The sequence below is a fragment of the Lactuca serriola genome, chromosome 3 (assembly GCF_051521515.1).
Source record: "Lactuca serriola cultivar US96UC23 chromosome 3, Lser_US96UC23_V15, whole genome shotgun sequence".
In the NCBI taxonomy this organism is placed as follows: domain Eukaryota; kingdom Viridiplantae; phylum Streptophyta; class Magnoliopsida; order Asterales; family Asteraceae; genus Lactuca; species Lactuca serriola.
In genome coordinates this window covers 61,719,538-61,738,532 of record NC_136410.1, presented here as the reverse complement: position 1 = coordinate 61,738,532, position 18,995 = coordinate 61,719,538, and the positions used below count along the sequence as shown (strand labels likewise).

General features: G+C 34.3%; 4 protein-coding genes across 6 annotated transcripts; 2 read left to right on the top strand and 2 right to left on the bottom strand.

Annotated features, from left to right (window-relative positions):
* The first annotated feature begins 719 nt into the window (after nucleotides 1-719).
* Nucleotides 720-2,668, top strand: LOC145092433 (uncharacterized). The gene is made up of 6 exons (XM_079030373.1): nucleotides 720-1,158; nucleotides 1,477-1,676; nucleotides 1,769-1,909; nucleotides 2,069-2,149; nucleotides 2,223-2,347; nucleotides 2,442-2,668. The coding sequence occupies exons 1-6, from the start codon at nucleotides 936-938 to the stop codon at nucleotides 2,488-2,490; spliced, it is 819 nt and encodes a 272-aa protein (XP_078886499.1). The 5' UTR covers nucleotides 720-935; the 3' UTR covers nucleotides 2,491-2,668.
* Nucleotides 2,669-2,855: 187 nt separating this feature from the next.
* On the bottom strand, nucleotides 2,856-4,414 carry LAP5 (Chalcone and stilbene synthase family protein). Its single transcript, XM_079030371.1, has 2 exons — nucleotides 4,121-4,414; nucleotides 2,856-4,034 (listed from the first exon to the last, which is right to left on the bottom strand). The coding sequence occupies exons 1-2, from the start codon at nucleotides 4,272-4,274 to the stop codon at nucleotides 3,040-3,042; spliced, it is 1,149 nt and encodes a 382-aa protein (XP_078886497.1). The 5' UTR covers nucleotides 4,275-4,414; the 3' UTR covers nucleotides 2,856-3,039.
* Nucleotides 4,415-4,663: 249 nt separating this feature from the next.
* LOC145092432 (5'-methylthioadenosine/S-adenosylhomocysteine nucleosidase-like) lies at nucleotides 4,664-6,816 on the bottom strand. Its single transcript, XM_079030372.1, has 8 exons — nucleotides 6,599-6,816; nucleotides 6,433-6,496; nucleotides 5,884-5,975; nucleotides 5,696-5,802; nucleotides 5,539-5,613; nucleotides 5,346-5,420; nucleotides 5,163-5,255; nucleotides 4,664-5,072 (listed from the first exon to the last, which is right to left on the bottom strand). The coding sequence occupies exons 1-8, from the start codon at nucleotides 6,699-6,701 to the stop codon at nucleotides 4,875-4,877; spliced, it is 807 nt and encodes a 268-aa protein (XP_078886498.1). The 5' UTR covers nucleotides 6,702-6,816; the 3' UTR covers nucleotides 4,664-4,874.
* Nucleotides 6,817-10,536: 3,720 nt separating this feature from the next.
* Nucleotides 10,537-15,328, top strand: LOC145092430 (protein EMBRYO SAC DEVELOPMENT ARREST 30-like). 3 transcript variants are annotated; one of them, XM_079030368.1, is made up of 11 exons: nucleotides 10,537-10,709; nucleotides 11,415-11,667; nucleotides 11,770-11,854; nucleotides 11,935-12,005; nucleotides 12,091-12,179; nucleotides 12,281-12,524; nucleotides 12,618-12,730; nucleotides 13,134-13,224; nucleotides 13,289-13,417; nucleotides 14,014-14,567; nucleotides 14,682-15,328. In XM_079030368.1, exons 2-11 carry the CDS (start codon nucleotides 11,500-11,502, stop codon nucleotides 15,061-15,063), a joined length of 1,926 nt encoding a protein of 641 aa, XP_078886494.1. In that variant the 5' UTR covers nucleotides 10,537-10,709; nucleotides 11,415-11,499; the 3' UTR covers nucleotides 15,064-15,328. The 3 variants fall into 3 exon arrangements, with proteins under 3 accessions (XP_078886494.1, XP_078886496.1, XP_078886493.1); XM_079030370.1 differs by having other exon boundaries at nucleotides 10,537-10,799; nucleotides 12,117-12,179; XM_079030367.1 differs by having other exon boundaries at nucleotides 10,537-10,799.
* The last annotated feature ends 3,667 nt before the right edge of the window (nucleotides 15,329-18,995 follow it).

The window sequence follows — 18,995 nt, the reverse complement described above, 5'->3', positions numbered from 1 at the left end:
AAACCAAAGGGCTTTTAGTCCGACAGTATCAGATGTTGCTCTCCATCCTTGAGGTTGAGAGTTTAAGTCCCTTCGTGGACATAAATGAATTTAATGAGTAGTTTATGAGTAGAGTAGATTTGTCATTAACAAAATGTAAGGAATAAGGAAGAGAAGAAAAAGATGAGGAGGGTGAGAATTTTGATTAAGAAGGAAGAGATGAAGAAGATGAAGTATTCTTCTTTAGGTAAAAAGAACAAAAAAAAGATATGTGAATATATATATATATATATATATATATATATATATATATATATATATATATATATATATATATATATATATAGAGAGAGAGAGAGAGAGAGAAAGAAAGAAAGAAAGAAAGAAAGAGAGGGTCCACCTCTTTATTTGTTTTACCATTGATATTTAAATAAAATAAAAAAATGTTTAAGAAATTAGGAAAAAAAAAACAAATTAAAACCACATATTAATCTTTTCAAGTTTAACAGAAAATAATTTTATAACGAAACTAACTGAAAATGACCGACAATCTAAAAATACGGTGGTTTTGACCCTGGAAATAATACATACAGGACATTTTTGAAGTTTTTTTTTTTTTTTTTTTTTATCATTTATTGATTTTTTAAGAAAATCAATAACTCAATAAAGATTTTTTTTTAAAAAATCAATAAATCAATTATAGTTCTTTGAATACCATATTATAACATTTTAAAATAAAATTTAACGAATTGGTCTGCTGACAATCTCAACGTCTCCAGACGTTCACAAATCACAAATTTTTTCCCCAAAATCCTCCAACACGTCGCCACCGGATCACCACCGTAGTCAAACCCTAGCCACTGCGCCGCAATTCCAACCCTCACCACTTCCACCACATCACCAGAAAGACGTTGAGACAAAGCATTTGCACAAGCACGCAGTTTTGAAAAACAAACATGAGGCCACCGAAGAAGACGATCCACGTGATATCGTCATGGATACAGCGGCAACCGCCAAAGGTGAAAGCTTTTCTCGCCGTAGTCGCAGGCATGGTGGCCTTGGTGTTGCTACGCGCTATTGTGCACGATCACGACAATCTCTTTATTGCTGCCGAAGCTGTTCATTCCATTGGAATCACCGTCCTTATATATAAACTCTCTAAGGAAAAAACTTGTGCTGGTTAGTAATTTAACAAATTGATCTAAGCATCACTTACTTGTTTAATGCAATTCGGTATAATTCCCTCCTTTCTTAGTTCTCCACATCAGTGACATTATGGAATTGCCTCGGTTTTCCTTTCATCATAAATTATTGTTTTTGTATTTCAAAATTGAAGTGGATTCCAAGAACTCCTGGATAATAATTTGACACTTACATTCCCCTTTGTAAGTTGTAACTAACTATCCCTACAAATTGAATGCCATTGTTTTATGTCTTTGATTTTTCTTAATGATAATAATAGCCTAAAATGTATGACAAATTCACACACGATTGCAGGCATATCACTGAAAACACAAGAGCTAACAGCAATGTTTTTAGCTGTTAGACTTTATTGTAGTTTTGTGATGGAATATGACATACACACCCTGCTTGATTTGTCAACATTTGCTGCAACTTTGTGGGTTATCTTTATGATCCGTTTTAGACTCAAATCAAGCTACATGGAGGACAAAGACAACTTTGCAATGTACTATGTGGTAAGCATTGTATCCTAAGTGGACGGAATTAAATTCTTTGGGTAAAATTACCTATTTGCCCATTACCTTTATATAACAACTTTCTTTTGTAGGCTGTTCCTTGTGCCATATTAGCTTTGTTAATTCATCCATCAACATCACATCACATTATCAACCGGATATTTTGGGCATTTTGTGTTTATCTTGAAGCCGTTTCTGTTCTACCTCAACTTAGAGTCATGCAGAACACAAAGGTTCATAATCATAATTCATAATATATATATATATATATATATATATATATATATATATATATATATATATATATATATATATATATATAACAATATAGCATCTTCCATTTTTGTTCCTTTTTTTTATTATTCTTATTGTTCTATGACTCTTTTTGGTAGATTGTTGAACCATTCACTGCTCATTATGTATTCGCTCTTGGTGTCGCAAGGTTCTTAAGCTGTGCTCATTGGGTTCTTCAGGTTTGACTTTGACTTTTTTTATTATTTTTGATTTGATTTACATTAATTATTATATTTTTCTTCCATTTGACAGGTTTTGGATAGTCGTGGGCATCTGCTTACTGCCTTAGGTTACGGTTTATGGCCTTCAATGGTTTTAATATCAGAAATTGTCCAAACTTTTATATTAGCCGACTTCTGTTACTACTATGTGCAAAGGTACATATATACTTCATGCTAATTAGGGGTAAATACGTCAAAACAACATATTACCATGTGATAACCTTTGTGTTTGTTTTTGTTAATTTTTCAGTGTTTTTGGAGGACAACTTGTTTTACGTCTACCTTCTGGAGTCGTGTAGGCCAATAATTGTAATGTTGATCGATTTTTATTTTTATTTTTTTTCACTTTTTTTCATTTTCATTTTATACATGTTCAAATTTTGTGATTATGGTTTTTGTTTTTGTGAATTGGTGGATGGTTGTAAATTTGGTGACTGTGGTCATATGGTTTAAATTATAACTCCTCTTTTAACTAAATTTCAATGTCTATAGTGGACAAATTGTGTTAAATACTAATGTACTTATCTGTTTCTACAAAAAATGATATGGTGGATGACTTGGCGAAATCGCAAATGCCATGTCAGCGTATTTGACAAGTCAACAAAAGATGACTATATTGGTAAATGAATATAAGTTAGTTGCTATCATCAGTAAAAAAGATAAATTATAAAGAAAGATGTGTATGAAAGACTATTTCTTGCACACAAAGTGTGAAGTATTTTCATATTAATTATCACATATTTATATATGGCAACATTTAACTGTTTTGACTTTCAATTTCCAAACAATACTTTATTTATTTTATTGGGAATTGAAGTCAACTTTTGAGGCTCAAAACAAGAGCGTTATTACACGGTCAAGTTCTTTGTAAGAATACCTTCAAATGTAACCCCAGGCCCAAAAGCCAAAATAAGGCCCAAATCAGGCCCACCATCTTTCCCTTCATTCTTCCTCTTCAAACCCTCTTCAATCAAATACTCCAACACATACACAATCGTATTACTACTTGCATTTCCATAATCCGCCAAAGCCTTTCTACTTGCATTCAATTTATCCGGCAATAAATCAAGTTTCTTCTCTAGCTTGTTCAATATAGCCGGCCCACCAGGATGCACGGCCCAAAACAAATCATTATATGCCATCTCGTTAGGCCCATAATAGCCCATTAACTTGTCACAAAACCCCTTCACATTATCCTCAATGATTTCAGGAAGATCTCTATCTAACCTAAAGCTAATCCCCTCTTCACTTAGCCTCCCATCAATAACCTTTTCAGTGTCGGGCAAGAAATTTTGTATCGCAGTATGCAACTCAAACAACGGGCTTTCGGGCCCGGTGGGGTCCGACCCGATCATCATCGCACCTGCACCATCTCCAAAAAGGGCAACCCCAACTAGGTCATACGGGCGATTCACATTCGGTGGTTTATACCCGACAATAGTGGTTTCAGCTGTTGCAAGCAGGACCCGGCTTCCCGGATTGTTTTCGGCTATATCTTTAGCAACCCGTAGTCCTGCTACACCGCCTGAGCAGCCCGAGAAGTAAAGTAGGACCCGGTTGGTGTTTGGGCTTAACCCAAGCCCTTTGGCTAAGTAAATATCGCCACCTGGGAGTCGGGCCTCGCTAGAGGAAACATAAACCAAGTGGGTGATATCAGAAATGGGCCGGGCCCATTTTTTGATGCATGCTTGTGAGGCTTCGATTGCCATTTGTGTAACCGCCTTGTTGGCAATCTCTAGTCTTTGTCTGACTGTTGGTAAGCCTTCGAGTGCTAACTCGGGGTATTTCTCGAGTATCTCTTGTGACATAACCACATACCTTGTTTTCACACATGTAGTTTTGCCTATTAAAAAAAAGAAAAGAAAAAAAGACAGAATCAAGATAGTATTTAAAAAAGAAAACAAAAACGAAAAGAATGAAGTTTATTACATAGTCGAGTGAGCTTTTGTTTGAGTTCCGGGTCATCACAATGGGTATCCTTAAAATAGCCTTCAACAAGTAGATCTTGCATAACAAGTTGGTGAGGGAATGCTTTCCCAAGAGCCAAGATGTTGGCTTTTCCGACACTTGATTTGGTTGTCATCTCTTCAATTTTTTTGTATTTGAGCAAAAGGATGAGATGAAAAGTTTATTATTGATGTTGGTTTATATACACACATTGGTTGCGTGTTTTATGGCAAGAATCTTGACAAAATCACTCAAAGGGAGAGCAAAGAAGGGAGGTTATGGTTTTCTTTTTAGGAGATGTAAAAGGGTTAGTTGAAGTGCAAGAAAGTCATGAAAAAAATGCACTAAAGAAGTAAGTATTTAGCGGGTGGCTTGTTATTAGGATCTAGTTTCAAGGAGTGTCTTTGGTGTGAACTCTAGCCACTTTTTGCAGACAAATCAACATCGGTATGTATCTGTCAGTCTCAATCAGATGCACAACAAACATAATACAATACAAGATTCATACGCAAAAACTCAAAAGCATAAATAAAGGTTACAAGATTGACAAAAACTAATAGAAAGTCGTATTTTTTCCAAGTATTGGATTTATGGAATGTGTCTTGAAAGACAATTCCTATATGAATTTCCCTACATCAATGTGGACACATGTCGTCATATCATTCGTTCAATACAAATCAATTGTGTTACAAAAAGTCGATTTTACCCCAGTTCAAACATGATGGTGAAGACGGTTTCAAAGTTCTGAGATGGATTTTCCGCTGATGTAATCAACCACTCGAGCCACTGATTCACCAAGTGCAACTGTGACAGCTGTCAAATTTTGCAAAAATTCTTCGGAAGTTGGTTTATCTCCATCAACAATATCAGTGACAGCTTTTATAAAAATTGCAGGAACTTTTAAAAGATCTGCCACGTAAGCAACAGCAGCACCCTGAAAACACCCAAATAGTTTGTTTTCATAAATACTAAACATCATTTATTCAGACAACACTTTATCTCAAAAAAAAAAAAAAAAGGTTACCTCCATGTCTTTGACTGTTGCATCATTTGCAATTATGGAAGATTCATCCATTGGAGTCATATCCAAGGAATCTCCAGTTGACAGTTTGCCAACCTGGAATTTACAAGAAATATTATCTCAGATATTTCATAATGTTAAAAAAAAAATGGTGTTTAATAATATTAGCATTTTTTTAATGTCTACCTTAAGGCTGAGGTCCTTTAACAGATTTGGTGTTGAGCAACCTTTTCGCAAACCAACTCCATACAGATCAAAAACCTGCATTATTACACAAAAAATATCAAAATAAAACAAAAGGCAAAAGGATTTTTCTAGAATAAATATATTATAAAATTGTTAAATGAAATTACAAAAAAAAGGGCTGAGTGTATCTTACTGGGATTGGTATCCTTCTATCATGAAAGGCAACTGCTGATGCAGCATACACATCACCAATACATGCTCCTTTGGCCTGAAATTTTTATAAAGTCAAATAATAATCTCAAAAATAAATTAGGAAAAAGAATATAATGGAAAAATAAATAAACACTTACTTTAAAGCCACCAGCAGTGCCAGCATTTATAATAAGGTCTGGCTTTAAGGCTTGAATAGCAGCGTAAGTCACAAGAGATGCAGAAACAGTGCCAACACTGTCAACTCCTGGGAAATAATAATAAAGAATTAATAAAATTTATTTACATTCAGACATTTGTAAAGACTGACTGAACAACTAAAACTCACCTAAAGTAGCATCTTTCCCTGGCCATATGATGTTTACATTCAGACCTTTGTAAGAGCCATGATAGCGGACCCAAGGTGTTCCTTTTGGGAACCTGTGTGATTAAATTTGATAATTAACCTTTTCATTTCAATTAATCGAATCAAGCTTTCTGCCCCATGTGATTCAACCCTGACATATTTTATCAGATGCAGAACTGATTGTCCTTTTGATTTTTTAGGGCCAAAATAATCAGACACTAGGATACTGTGTTGCTACAACAAATCTGGGTAAATGTAAAATTAGGTATAGTTCGTTGAAGGTCACAAGGATCACTTCGATCACACATCCAAAATTGATTAAGGCGTCTTAGCAGAACTGGTCGTTGAACGTCGCGAAACCCATGCCCCTTAATCACAGCATGATAACTTAAAGCAACTAACCTCATAAACTAGAATAAGCATTTCTCCCCTTCTTGAGAAACATAATCGACTACTTACAGGAACGCAAAACATGATTCTAACAATAATGAATAAGTAATCGAGAATTGAAAAGAAGGAGCAAAAACTCACGGAGAATTTAGGTCCTCCGTCAGCTTAAAAGTGTCCACAAGAGGAAGTGCTTCCGTTTGCATAGCTGCTCGAGTTTCCATTTAACAAAATCATAATCATGACCTACTACTTCACACATACACAGCAAGTACATAAATATATTTGTGTAGAGAGAAAGGTAAAGTACCGATGATGATAACGATAGTAGAAATATGGTTATCGGAGGAGGAGATAGCTGAAACGGTCTCCTGGTTGCTGCCGTTTTCATTTTCAGCATGATTAAGATCCATCGTCGTCGTCGGCAGCGGCGGCTCGGCGGTTATTTTCTCTCCCTAATAATCCGACAGAGGAGAGAGAAAGGAAATTGGAGGAGCGAATCGGGTAGAGACGTCTTGTATAAAAAGATTACATTATAAATGGCAAATTGAACAGGTTATTCCGTTCATATTTGTTTAGGAAAAAAAATGTTAATTTTAAAGTTTAATGTGAAAGCATCTTCAATGTGCATTTTTTTCTAGCTTAAAAGAGAAAAGAGAAAGAGAGCTCGTTTATCATTTATTATTGACAAAATTATATACATGGTGTTGGAAAATAGTAAGTGGACTAGTATCTTTGTTCTTTGTTCAACGCAGGCTGGGAAAGAACATTATGTGAGTTTATAAGGTTGTTAAAAGATGTGTTAAGCCTACATGTGTATCTAAAAATGTTGGTGTATGTGAGGTTTCACAAAATGGCAGGATTCAGTGTCACTTTGCACTTCACATGCTACATTGGGCTGTCTCCTTTGGAGCGAACTATGTATTAACTTGGTAAATAAAATTGAAGGATTTTTTAAAAACCTCGGAAAACGATGTCTTATACTAGGGTTTTTATCCGATCAACCACATGACACATGTGCCAAGCCGTCACATAGTTTCACATTTTGGGAGGCTCCTAGGTTTTCTAGGAATATAAATACGGCATCCATGGAGTTGCATTTCACACACCAAAAATCGAGATCTCCTTTCATCTCTTTTTATGAATTTGCAAGCAAGTTGTTCCAGAATTCTCAAATATTCATTGTTTTTGAGTATTTATTTTGCATTTAACTTTTTTTTGTATGCATAGGGTCGGTCCAAACCGATTTAAGACTCGTGTCAAAATTAAAAATGGGACCCTTATTTTCGACCTTCAAGTTGGATGGAATACATTATGACAATTTAAAACAATGAGCAAATAATCCTAATTTTTCTTTCATTATTAAAGCACATGCTATAAGTTTAAACCCCATTGTATTAAAAAGAGCTATATTCAACGGCATTTTTCATTTTTTACATCAACTTTTTTTTTTATCTATGGTACCCAAAATCACCATTTTGATTTTTACAACTAATATAATTAGACCATAATACGAAAATATATAAACCAACATATTAGTTATGAAAATATACAAGTGTAGTGAAAATGGACAAACACAAGCCACATCATGTGCCAAATGGAGGAAAGGCCATTACCATCCACATGTACAAAAAAACCATCGGTCAGGGTAAACAACAATCCAAAATTAAATATTATGAGATGATTAAAATTTAATCAATGAAATACCATCCAGACAAATAGAGAACCAATACGATAGTTTTTTGGCTTCGTGCTAACCCATTTATGCTTCTGCTTTCTTGAAAATGGTTGTGAAGCCATGTATTACGAGGAGACAACAAATATTCATGATTGTTTATTGAAAACTGAAATGTCGTCTCTTGAAAGGTGTTGACATCGTCTATTAAGAAGCAAAAAAATCCCTAACTCCAATGTTGGGTCTTTATTAGCATTCTATTAGATTAATAAGTAAAATTTATAAAAAGGAAAATTTTAAGAAAAAAAATCCATAATTATAATGTTGGGGCTTTAGCCTTCTATTAGATTAATAAGTAAAATTTATAGAAAATTCAGAAGATACAAAATCAAAGGTTCAAACACGAGACCTCATACATCTCAACTAAGACGCATCAATAATCTAACCAAAGTCACTTTTGGTTATGTGTTGTACATGATTATGTGATGTACATTATATATATATATATATATATATATATATATATATATATATATATACACACACACACACACACACTGATCGTAATTTGTAATGGCTCGAGATTTGGCGAGACCCAGGGCGGCCGTCCAGTTTGCCTTGACTCCAAGGTAGGCCAAGGAGCTAGTTGCGACGTGAGTGCCAGGATGACCGTTGATTTTGAATTTAGCTTGACCGTTGATTTTTTGATAGGTTTGATTTGGGTCAAACTGAAGTTTTTGAGCTGTATACTGAGGTTTAGCCTCTTATTGGTTTAGGTGGTTCATGTAGGTAATTTTACAAGACTTCGAGTATTTTGGATTCAACTCTTTGATTCATGTGAGTTTTGTCGCTATACTATGTAGGACATCAGATGTCAATGTATCCTAGATTGTTTTTGTGACTTTTTCATGAAAGACTATGGTGGTACCATAGCACACGTATGAGAAGACTATGATGGTACCATAACATCTATATAAAAGACTATGGTGGTACCATAACATCTCTATGAAAGTCTATGATTGTACCATAAAAGTTTTATGAAAGACTATAGTGATACCATAATAGGAAAGATTGTAGTGGTACTGTAACAACGGAAGTGAGTGTAACATTATGATGGTATAACATCATATGAGTATATGATATTTGGAGAACTCAGTAAGGATTACGCTTACTGGTTTAAGTTTGAATTGTTTCAAGTTGTTCCGATAATAAGGGGAAATGGGGAATGCCACAACCTAATTGCTTCATATCCATGGATATATATCTTTGGAGATTCCACACTTTTGATTTTATTATCTTTTGATACTTTGATTTGGTTATGGGTTGTCAAATAAAAACAAATGGTTGCTTTCTTATTTTTGAGAATGAGAATGAAATGATTACTTTTATTTAAAAATAAAAATTCTGGCTGTAAATTTTGGATGTTACACATGTCTCTAACAATGTTAGAGCAATATTGGAATTGGCACACTTAGGAGTACCCGGTCAACTCCTTTTGATTAGATTCTGATGGGATAAAACCTAGTTTTTGCTTGCTCGTTATAGTCGTTTCACGGTCATGTGTCGATTTATTGATTTCTTCTCTCACTAGGGCATGGAATGATAGTAAAAAATCATTCCATTAAAAGTTTATTGTTTCGTTTGGAGGGCATGATGTGGGAGGATCTCGGTGGCGGAGACGTTTGGAAATAGAATGATCGTTATTTAATTTGCTGGGTGTGGCTGATGTTCTCATGTAACTTAGTTTGTAGATCAAGATCTAGTAGGGTGTAATATGGCTGCTAAGGTTAGAGAGTTAGTGTTCAACTGGTGTGGAATTCATATACAACAATTCTCTGGTTTGACTGTATTACTAGACTTTGTTGCGAACCGAAGAAATTAATAAAAAGATATGCATTACCATCCACAAGATGATTGTTTTAGATGATGTTATGTGAGATATTCATTACGATAAGCTATTGTCTACTATAGTGTTTATGAATGAAAATAAAAATAACAAGGTGTTCAACAATATTTGTTCCTTCCTTGCCACAGTTTAGATTAATGTTATCTTTACATCCTTCACTTGGTATAAACATAGGGATAATAAAGGGTATTATAAAAGGGTATACATATGTGTTTATGCACTTGTTCTAGCTTTTGCTATTTATACTATTTTTTTTATATATTTCGTCATTTCCAAAAAATATAATGATTATGTTTGTACTAATCTTTGTTTAGTTAAGGTCGAATCCAATTTAAAATGATATTCCCTTAGGAAATTTATAGGTGAAGATCTTAATTTGTGTTGCACAACTTTGGTCAAATCAACTTATATATTACGATTACGATCGTAAAATAAAACAAAATACATTGTTTACATTAATGATTTTTAGCTAAAATTAATTATTCTTGGTAATTTGTACAAAAGTATAATGTTTTGTTTTAGACACAAGAAGACAAGGAAAGAAAAAGTCAACAGTGTTGTGAATTTTCCGTAATTGTAATTAAGAATAAATTATAGTATAAGTTAGATTTGGGTTAACGAGGTCGCTATCCAATTTTACACGCAACATCAATTCACTCCCTCCCTTTTTCCCTTTCTTAACAATCACCCCCTCCCTAGTCCCTCCCCTCTCACACACACAAAAACTCCTCGGCTTCATCTGTCACTCTCCGACCACCGCAGCATTCGACAACCGACTCATCATCCGTCCATCTCGCCGTAAATTCCGATCAAAAATCCATCTGTTTCTCCGAATTTCAGGTTCAAACACAATCACAAACACGCGCTGCATCTGTGTGATACAAAATTTCAGATCTGCTTATCGATCAGATACTTAGTAGTTTGGAAACGGTAATCAATTGTAAAATTATCGAATCAGTTCTTATTTTGTGTTTTAATTTGTATTCACAACTTATATAGTCGAGCTGTTACATTGATTGAACTAAAGTTTCTTTCTTCGTAGATTTTGTGATTTCTTTGATTAAGTTTGAATCTACATCAACAAGTGACCTCGGGAAGTTGTCATAACAATGCCATGTTGGCGCTTTAAAAAATTCAAGCTAGTTAGGCATTTGAAGTATTCTTACCTCTGTTAGTGAATTAGTTTGAGCGGGTAGTTTTCTATTACCCCATCCCAAATTGAAACTGTAATTAACAGCCAGTTTCATGGATGATTCTTACAAATTCGATGCATGTTGACCAAAATCCAATAGCGAATCAATTTCAGATCATATACAGTGTGTTTCTGGAAAAGTGTAAAAGGAAACTCTTGTCGGTTTGAAACCAATTTGTTTGGTCATAGTAGCTGGTGTAATGTTATTGGAGGATGTTTGCGTGTGGGGTCTTGTAGCACACATGTTACTTGATAAAATGACCTGACAAAAGAATGTGGCTTGATGTTGGATCATATTACTCAGAGCCAAACATTTTTTGTCTTATTTTTTATACCTCTTTCTGTATTTGCAGCCATGATTTGGCGACACTGGATTCATCTTCTGGTGCAACTGTAACAACTAACAAGTAACAACCTTCTGAAGTGTTAAAGATCCTTATGATGTTCAGATCCAAAATCAAATGGGTGGCACTTGGGGGCCTGGTTTTGTCATTTTTGTCTTTGTTAGTGCACATGTTTCTTGCAAATACAAGTGTGGAGCTAGTACAATACAGTGTGATGACACGATTTATTGAGGATCTGAATATAGATGTTGTGGGGAAACAGGTAAAACTTGTACTTTAATCTGTAATTCTACATATGTGCATGACATGATATTAAATGGTATTTGTACTTCTATGCGTTATATGTTTTTTTTGGTTACTACAGAGTGTCAGATCTAAAAAGTTGTGGAAAAAGGTCAAGTCTTTAGAGGTTTTGCAGCCATATGCAAACCCTAGAAGTAAATATCCTGGTAATGATAATGCCTCTACATTGTCTTACCACATGTACTTGTCTCCTCCCTGTTACTAAAACTTGTTTTTCACATTGCAGTTCCAGTTGAACAAAGTAATGGCTTCATATATGCCAAAATTTTTGGTGAATTTGAGAAAATCAGATCTTCGGTATGTTCATGTTTGGATCTGAGTTTTACTTTAGTATTTTCATAATCTTTTTCTTAAAGCTTATATGGGCTTGACATTTTTCTAGATTTGTGATCTTGTTGCCATATCCAGGCTTCTCAATGCTACTCTGGTCATCCCAGAGATTCAAGAAAGTACAAGTTCAAAAGGCATCAGGTATGTTTGTTAGTCTTGGAAACATAAACTAGCCAGTAATCTTTCAATTTTATTTTTTTAACTCTTAATCATTTATTAATTTCCTTTATAATTCCCTGCAGTTCTGAGTTTAAAAGCTTTTCATACCTCTACAACGAAGAACAATTCATAACCTCTCTTAATAATGATGTAATCATTGTGAAAAATCTGCCTACTAAGCTTAAGGAGGCAAGAAAACGCAAAGAATTTCCTACTTTCAAGCCCAAAAAATCAGCTTCTCCTGATTATTACATTAAAGAACTGTTGCCAGAGTTAAAAAAGTCAAAGGTTATAGGATTAGTGGTTATGGATGGAGGTTGTCTACAGGTATTCCTCTAAACATATTTTTGGATGATTCTTTATTTAAAATAACTTGTCAAATCATATTTATTTAAGTTCTACTTTCTATTTTCTTATCAGCCTATTCTCTCATCTAAATTTGTTGAATATCAAAGGCTCAGATGTCGGGTAGCATTTCATGCACTTCATTTCCGCCCTGAAATTCTATCACTTGCACATCTCATCGTGCAAAGGTTAAAAATTATCTTATTTTTTATACAATATCAAATTTAGCAAGTATTAAATTATCTTTCTGTTTGTTTTGGGAAATTGCAACATACTCTACTCTTTTTACTAATATAGCCAATGTACTTTATTTTTTACCCATAGAAACAATATACTTACATTTATTTTTCCATAATAACAACATACTTGCATTTTCTTACTGAAAATAGCAATCTGTAACAAATAAAGCACAATGGTAGTAAAATGTAAGTGAATTAACTAATATAAGCAATATACATGAGGGTAGTTTAGTCATTTCCCTTTATGGGTAAAAGATAAAGTACATTGCTATTCTCTGCAATTTGCCCTTTTTTTTGTTTTTTTTTTCACTCCTAATTACACCAGTATTTGAGCAAAACATCTTTTTTGCAGGTTACGTGCTTCAGGGCAACCTTATCTTGCATATCATCCTGGCTTAGTAAGAGATAGCTTGGCTTATCAGGGGTGTGCTGAGCTTTTCCAGGTCAGCATTTGTTTTTAATTTTAATTTCACAATTAAAATGCTGATGTCATCTATCTTTGTATAGGATATCCATACTGAACTTATTCAGTACAGAAGGGCACAAATGATCAAACAGAAAATTATCCGTGATGATGTCAGCGTTGACTCATTTATTCGAAAAGTAAACGGCTCATGTCCACTCATGCCCGAAGAGGTATAATATTCATATATATAAGGGTATTTATGTATTCTAGAGTAAAGTACAAGAATGGTCCCTAAGTTTTGTAATTTTTTGCAAATTTGGGACCTAAACCTCCAATAATGCAACTATGGCCCTAATTAGATAGTTTCATTTCAATTTTGGTACCTTTTTCAGACAGTGTTAGAAATTCACTGTTACGATGTGCACTTGTGTTGCACACTAGGGTAGTTTTGTCATTTCCCTCTAATATTATTTATTAGTAAGTAAAGATCCCAAAATTGACCCTTTTTTGTTTTTGTTTTTTTCACAATTATCTGTTATTTAACTTGACTACAACTTATAAGTAATTATACATTGTAGTTTCTTGCTGTTTGATGATAATAATATAAAGGGAAATGACGAAACTACCCTCATGCCCAACACACATGCACAACTTCACGAGTGAATTTTGACACCGTTGGAGAAAGTTCCAAAATTGAAATGAAACCATCAAATTAGGACCAGAATTGCAAAATTGTACGTTTAGTTCCCAAAATTGCAAAAATTTACAAACCTCAGGGACCATTATTGTAATTCAATCTTTAATTTATATATCATTAATTTTTCAGGTGGGGCTTCTTCTACGAGCTATGGGATACCCACCAACAACAAGAATATACTTGGCAGGTTCTGAAACATTTGGTGGTCAACGGGTCATGATTCCTCTCCGAGCCATGTACACAAACTTAGTTGACCGTTCTAATTTATGTCATAAACACGAACTAAACACACTATTAGGAAAGGAAACCCCAATTCCTTCCAACTCTCTCAATTCCATTCCAAAAAAAACCATCAAGGATTCAACACAGGAATGGAATAAGGCGGGCCCTCGTCCCCGACCCCTTCCACCACCCCCAGACCGCCCTATTTATCAACATGAGAAAGAAGGTTGGTATGGTTGGATTGCTGAAAAAGATTCAGAGCCAGACCCTTCACCAATTGATTTAAGGGATACAGCTCATAGATTGCTATGGGATGCCCTTGATTATGTTGTATCAGTTGAATCCGATGCTTTTTTTCCCGGGTTTCATAATGATGGTAGTGGGTCCCCTGATTTTTCAAGTTTGGTCATGGGTCATCGGCTTTATGAGATGGCATCCGCAAGAACTTATCGACCCGACAGGTGAGTACATGTTTTTTCGTCAATCCGACATTCCGACGGAATCGGAATTCGAGATTCCATTCCGTGGTGTGTTTACACCATATCCTAATATAAGTTTCTTATTAAAATGGGCAGGAAATTTCTTGCAAATTTGTTAAACACTACACAAGATCATCTTTATTTTCCGAAAAGAAGCTGGACATTAGCAGCACGTAAACATTTAAATGACAGCCTGGCAGAGGAAGGACTAGAACGACAGCTTCTTCACTCAAAGCCGATGTCATTCCTCTCCCATCCAATTCCGGAATGTTCTTGTACTATTTCCAAAAAACCTGGGAAAAATACGTGTCCTAAGTGGATTGAAGACAGCTTTACTAAATCCAGATTACAAGAAAGTGAGAATGAACAGCCTGATGATGATGAAGTAGATGAAGAGGAAATGAATTCTGAAAATGAAAGCAAGGTAAATGATTCGCCTTCTTTGGAAGAAGATGTTGAAATGGACCCTGATGATTAGGTGTTTAAAAAAGATTTATAGATTCTTTTATTGCGGTTGCACAGAGTGTGATACAGGTAGAGGGGAAAACAGAATTATAGTTTTACATTTTTTTTGGGATATAGTTTATACCAATGCCATACCTCTGTTGTTTTTATGTATTTCATCTGCATAATGTTTTAGGTTTTGAGTTTATGAATACCTGGAGAAGTTTTTTTTGGATCATGAAACAATGTAAACTTTAGAACATATGTACTTGATTTGAGTTGTTGCCCTTTTTGTACAACTTAGCTTACCATACTCTAACAAAAAGACAAAATAAGGACAAAATTTTGATGAGTTTTTTCCGTTACCAACCAAGAAATGCAAATGGGTTGATTTTCAACCTTTATTTATTTTTTATTTTTATATTTTTTTTGGGGGGAATGGAATGATATAGATTTATAATTATAAATTACTTTTAGTTTTTTTTATAAATAATTTATCGTTATTATTATTATATTTTAAGATTTAATTATATCTAGTTTTTTATGTATAATTTTTTATATCATAGACAATACCTTTTTAACTATTTCTAAATTAAACATATAACATGTATTTTGAATCAAATGCAACTTTAGGGGGGGTGTTTGGCAAATGAGTTATTAGCTTATTATTGGATCTATATTGTGACAAGCTAAAAAAATATTTAGATAAAAACAGCTTTACTGGATCTATATTGTAATAAGCTAAAAAAATATTTAGATAAAAACAGCTTATAGCAGTGACAAACTGTGAACAAGTCATTTGTTTATACGTTAACTTATTAACTAATAAGCAAATAAGTTATAAGATAATAAGCAACAATTTTTTTTTGTCAAACACCCTCGTTTTTAACAATACATCCTTATTTAGTTATTATTAATATATTTTTTTTCTCTATCAATTTTACTCTACTTAGTTTTATATTTATCGAAAAAAAAAAAACAATATTTTCGAATGACCCAATCTATTATTTTAAGCCAACCAAACATGACAATAAAATGTAATAAAATATTTCATTATCTTGATTATCCTATGAAGTTGTTCATTCTTAGTCATTCCATTCTATCATTACAAAAATACCTTAATAATGTTTTTTATTTGATTTTATTACAACTTAGTTTTATGTATTCTATAACAACATTGAATTTTCTGTGTATCTTGAAAAAAAAAATATTTAGTTTTTTTAAACGACAAATGTATATTTTATTTTGATTAGCAAGTAGCTAGCAAGATAAGTAAAAAAAGCGAACTATTACATGTTACAAGAACAGGGGAGATTACTTTTGTCACAATTTAGTAGATTGAAAAACGGCTCTTGTTTTACTTTTTGTCACAATTTATTTTTTATAACGCCTTTGAAATTTATTTCCAACCCTTGGTTCTATTGTTGGTGTTCCGCCTTCTCTTCGACAATGTCTAGACGTGATGCTTATCACATTAAATTACAACACGCTACTTAATTATATGAACATAAGAGAGTGTTTCGCGTAAAAATAAGTAGTTTTTATTAAATTTAATGTATAAAAGAATTTATATTCTATATTCTGTATTTTATTTGAATAAAATAACAGCAGATAGACGTCGATCATGAGAGATTTAAAAGGTTCCCAATGGGAGACTACAAAGTTTTGCTTAGATTTTTGCAAGTTGAATGGCCAATTTATCGATTCTAGGAATATTCAAGAAAAAGGGCACACCAGGTTTGGGTTACACCGACTAAGAGAGATTGTTTCCTTAATGATACACACCGAATTACGATACGTGAGCCACCCAACATGGAATATTAATGATAAATGTAAGACGACTGTTTCATTCTCAACGGAGTTATAGTAGTGATGGATACACTTTAGATATTTTAATAGAAATCATCAGAAGATGCTTCCATTAGAATTGGAGCGATAACAGGTCTGGGCCTTGCATATGCGAATATAGTTTTAATAAAAAATGGATGCACTTGAGATTCTTGAATTTTGGTACCGCGGAAGTTATGACCATTAGACCATCCGGTGTACATTGCACGAAGTCGTTCGTGGTCTAGTTGGCCACGAACCACGGCCGTGCACACCACCCCGGTGGTTCGTGGTGGGTCGTGGTCGTGGCCTTCCGTGGCCCGGACAACGAATGCAAACGACCAATCCGATGCGCAAAGAATTCGACCGTTTCTTGTGTAGCCGTTGTTAAACGGCTAGATTTATAAAAAAAATAAAATAAAATAAATAATTTATTTACCTATAAATACCATACTTTTATTCCTTATTTTTTACACCATTCTTTTCTTTCTCTATACACAAACTACACACTACATCTTCACAACCAAAAATCATGGATCCCAACCAAAATACCCCTCCAAACTACCGAAATCGCAAACCCGATAACGCTTTTGCGTTAGACACAACACCTCGACAATTCCCGACGATGGAGTCACCTCAAGGCGGTTTTATCAATCTACTTCAAAGTGGTTCCCCTATCCAACAAACACCACTTTTCCAACAATAATATCAACCTTTTCCGGCTTTCCAACAACAACAAATGCAACAACAATACCAACAATTTCAACAATTCCAACAACTACAACAACTCCAACAACAATCGTCACAACAACAACAACCACCAAGCTCACAACCACCACTTTCGCCGGATTTTGTTCCGGAAACGCAACCTTCACCACCACCTCAACCAAAAAAGAAAAAAGGAAAAAAACCGGCCCGACCCACTACCAACCAAGAAAGGGTCCCATGGACAAAAGAAGAAGAAGAAAAGTTAGCGGAGGCATGGGTGGCGGCTTCCGAAGATCCAATTGTAGGAGATAGCCAGACGTACGGAAGTTTTTGGGAAAAAGTCCGAGCCATTTTTTACGAGTTAATGGAAAGTCAAGCTCGAAATGCCGATCAAATTACGTCGAAATGGCGAGATATTCGATTAAAATGCACCGATTTTGGAGGAATCTACAACAATCTCCTAAACATACGCAAAAGCGGCTCGAACGATTTTGATGTTTTCAAGGCGGCCATGGACCAATATGAAAAAACAACGCCTACACGCAAAGCTTTTCCGTATATGAAGCCGTGGCTAAAATTGAAAGACTCCCCAAAATGGAAAGAGCAAACGGAAGGAAGTTCCCAATCTTCCGGTTCAAAGCGTTCGAGAAACCCCGATGGAACTTCTCAACAATCGGACGGCCGAACACACATCGACATCAACGACGATCCGATAGATCTTGAAACCGACCAACCTCTTCCTCGGCCCGTTGGAAGAAATAAAGCAAAAAAAGCGGCGTCAACATCTTCGAATTCTAGTGTTATGGATATGTTCGGCGATAAATTTGATTGATATGTGCAGCTTCAAGAAACGAAGGCCGAGGTGATGACTCGGATGGAACAAAAAATGATCGAAGCACAAACATCATTTCAAGAGGCACAAGAGACACTCCAAACAAAAACCGATATGGAAATCTTGAAAATGAAAGCGGACGACCTTGAGGGCGAAGACTTGGAACTTTTTCTAGCAATGAAAGAGTCGGTTCGAACTCGACGTAGGCGTAGGGGGTAGTTTATTTTATGTATGGTTGAAATTTTTAGTTTTTTTAATGTTTTTTTTTTAATTTTTTTTAAATTAACTAATGTAATTTTTATTTTGATTGTTATTTTTATTTTATTTTTTAATTTCAATTAATTTAGTTTTTATTTAATGTAATTTGGTATTTTAATTTAATGGAAAAATAGTATTAAAAAAATGTTTTTAATGTATTTTTGAATTAAATTTAAATAAAAAAATGAGGTGGAGTGGTGTTTTAATGTATTTTTGAATTAAATTTAAATAAAAAAAATGAGGTGGAGTGGTGTATTTAGTGGTAAATACCCCATGTATGTGGTAGTGGAATGTGGTGCTGATGTGGCACCCACCACATATGTGGTATGTGGTGGGTATAA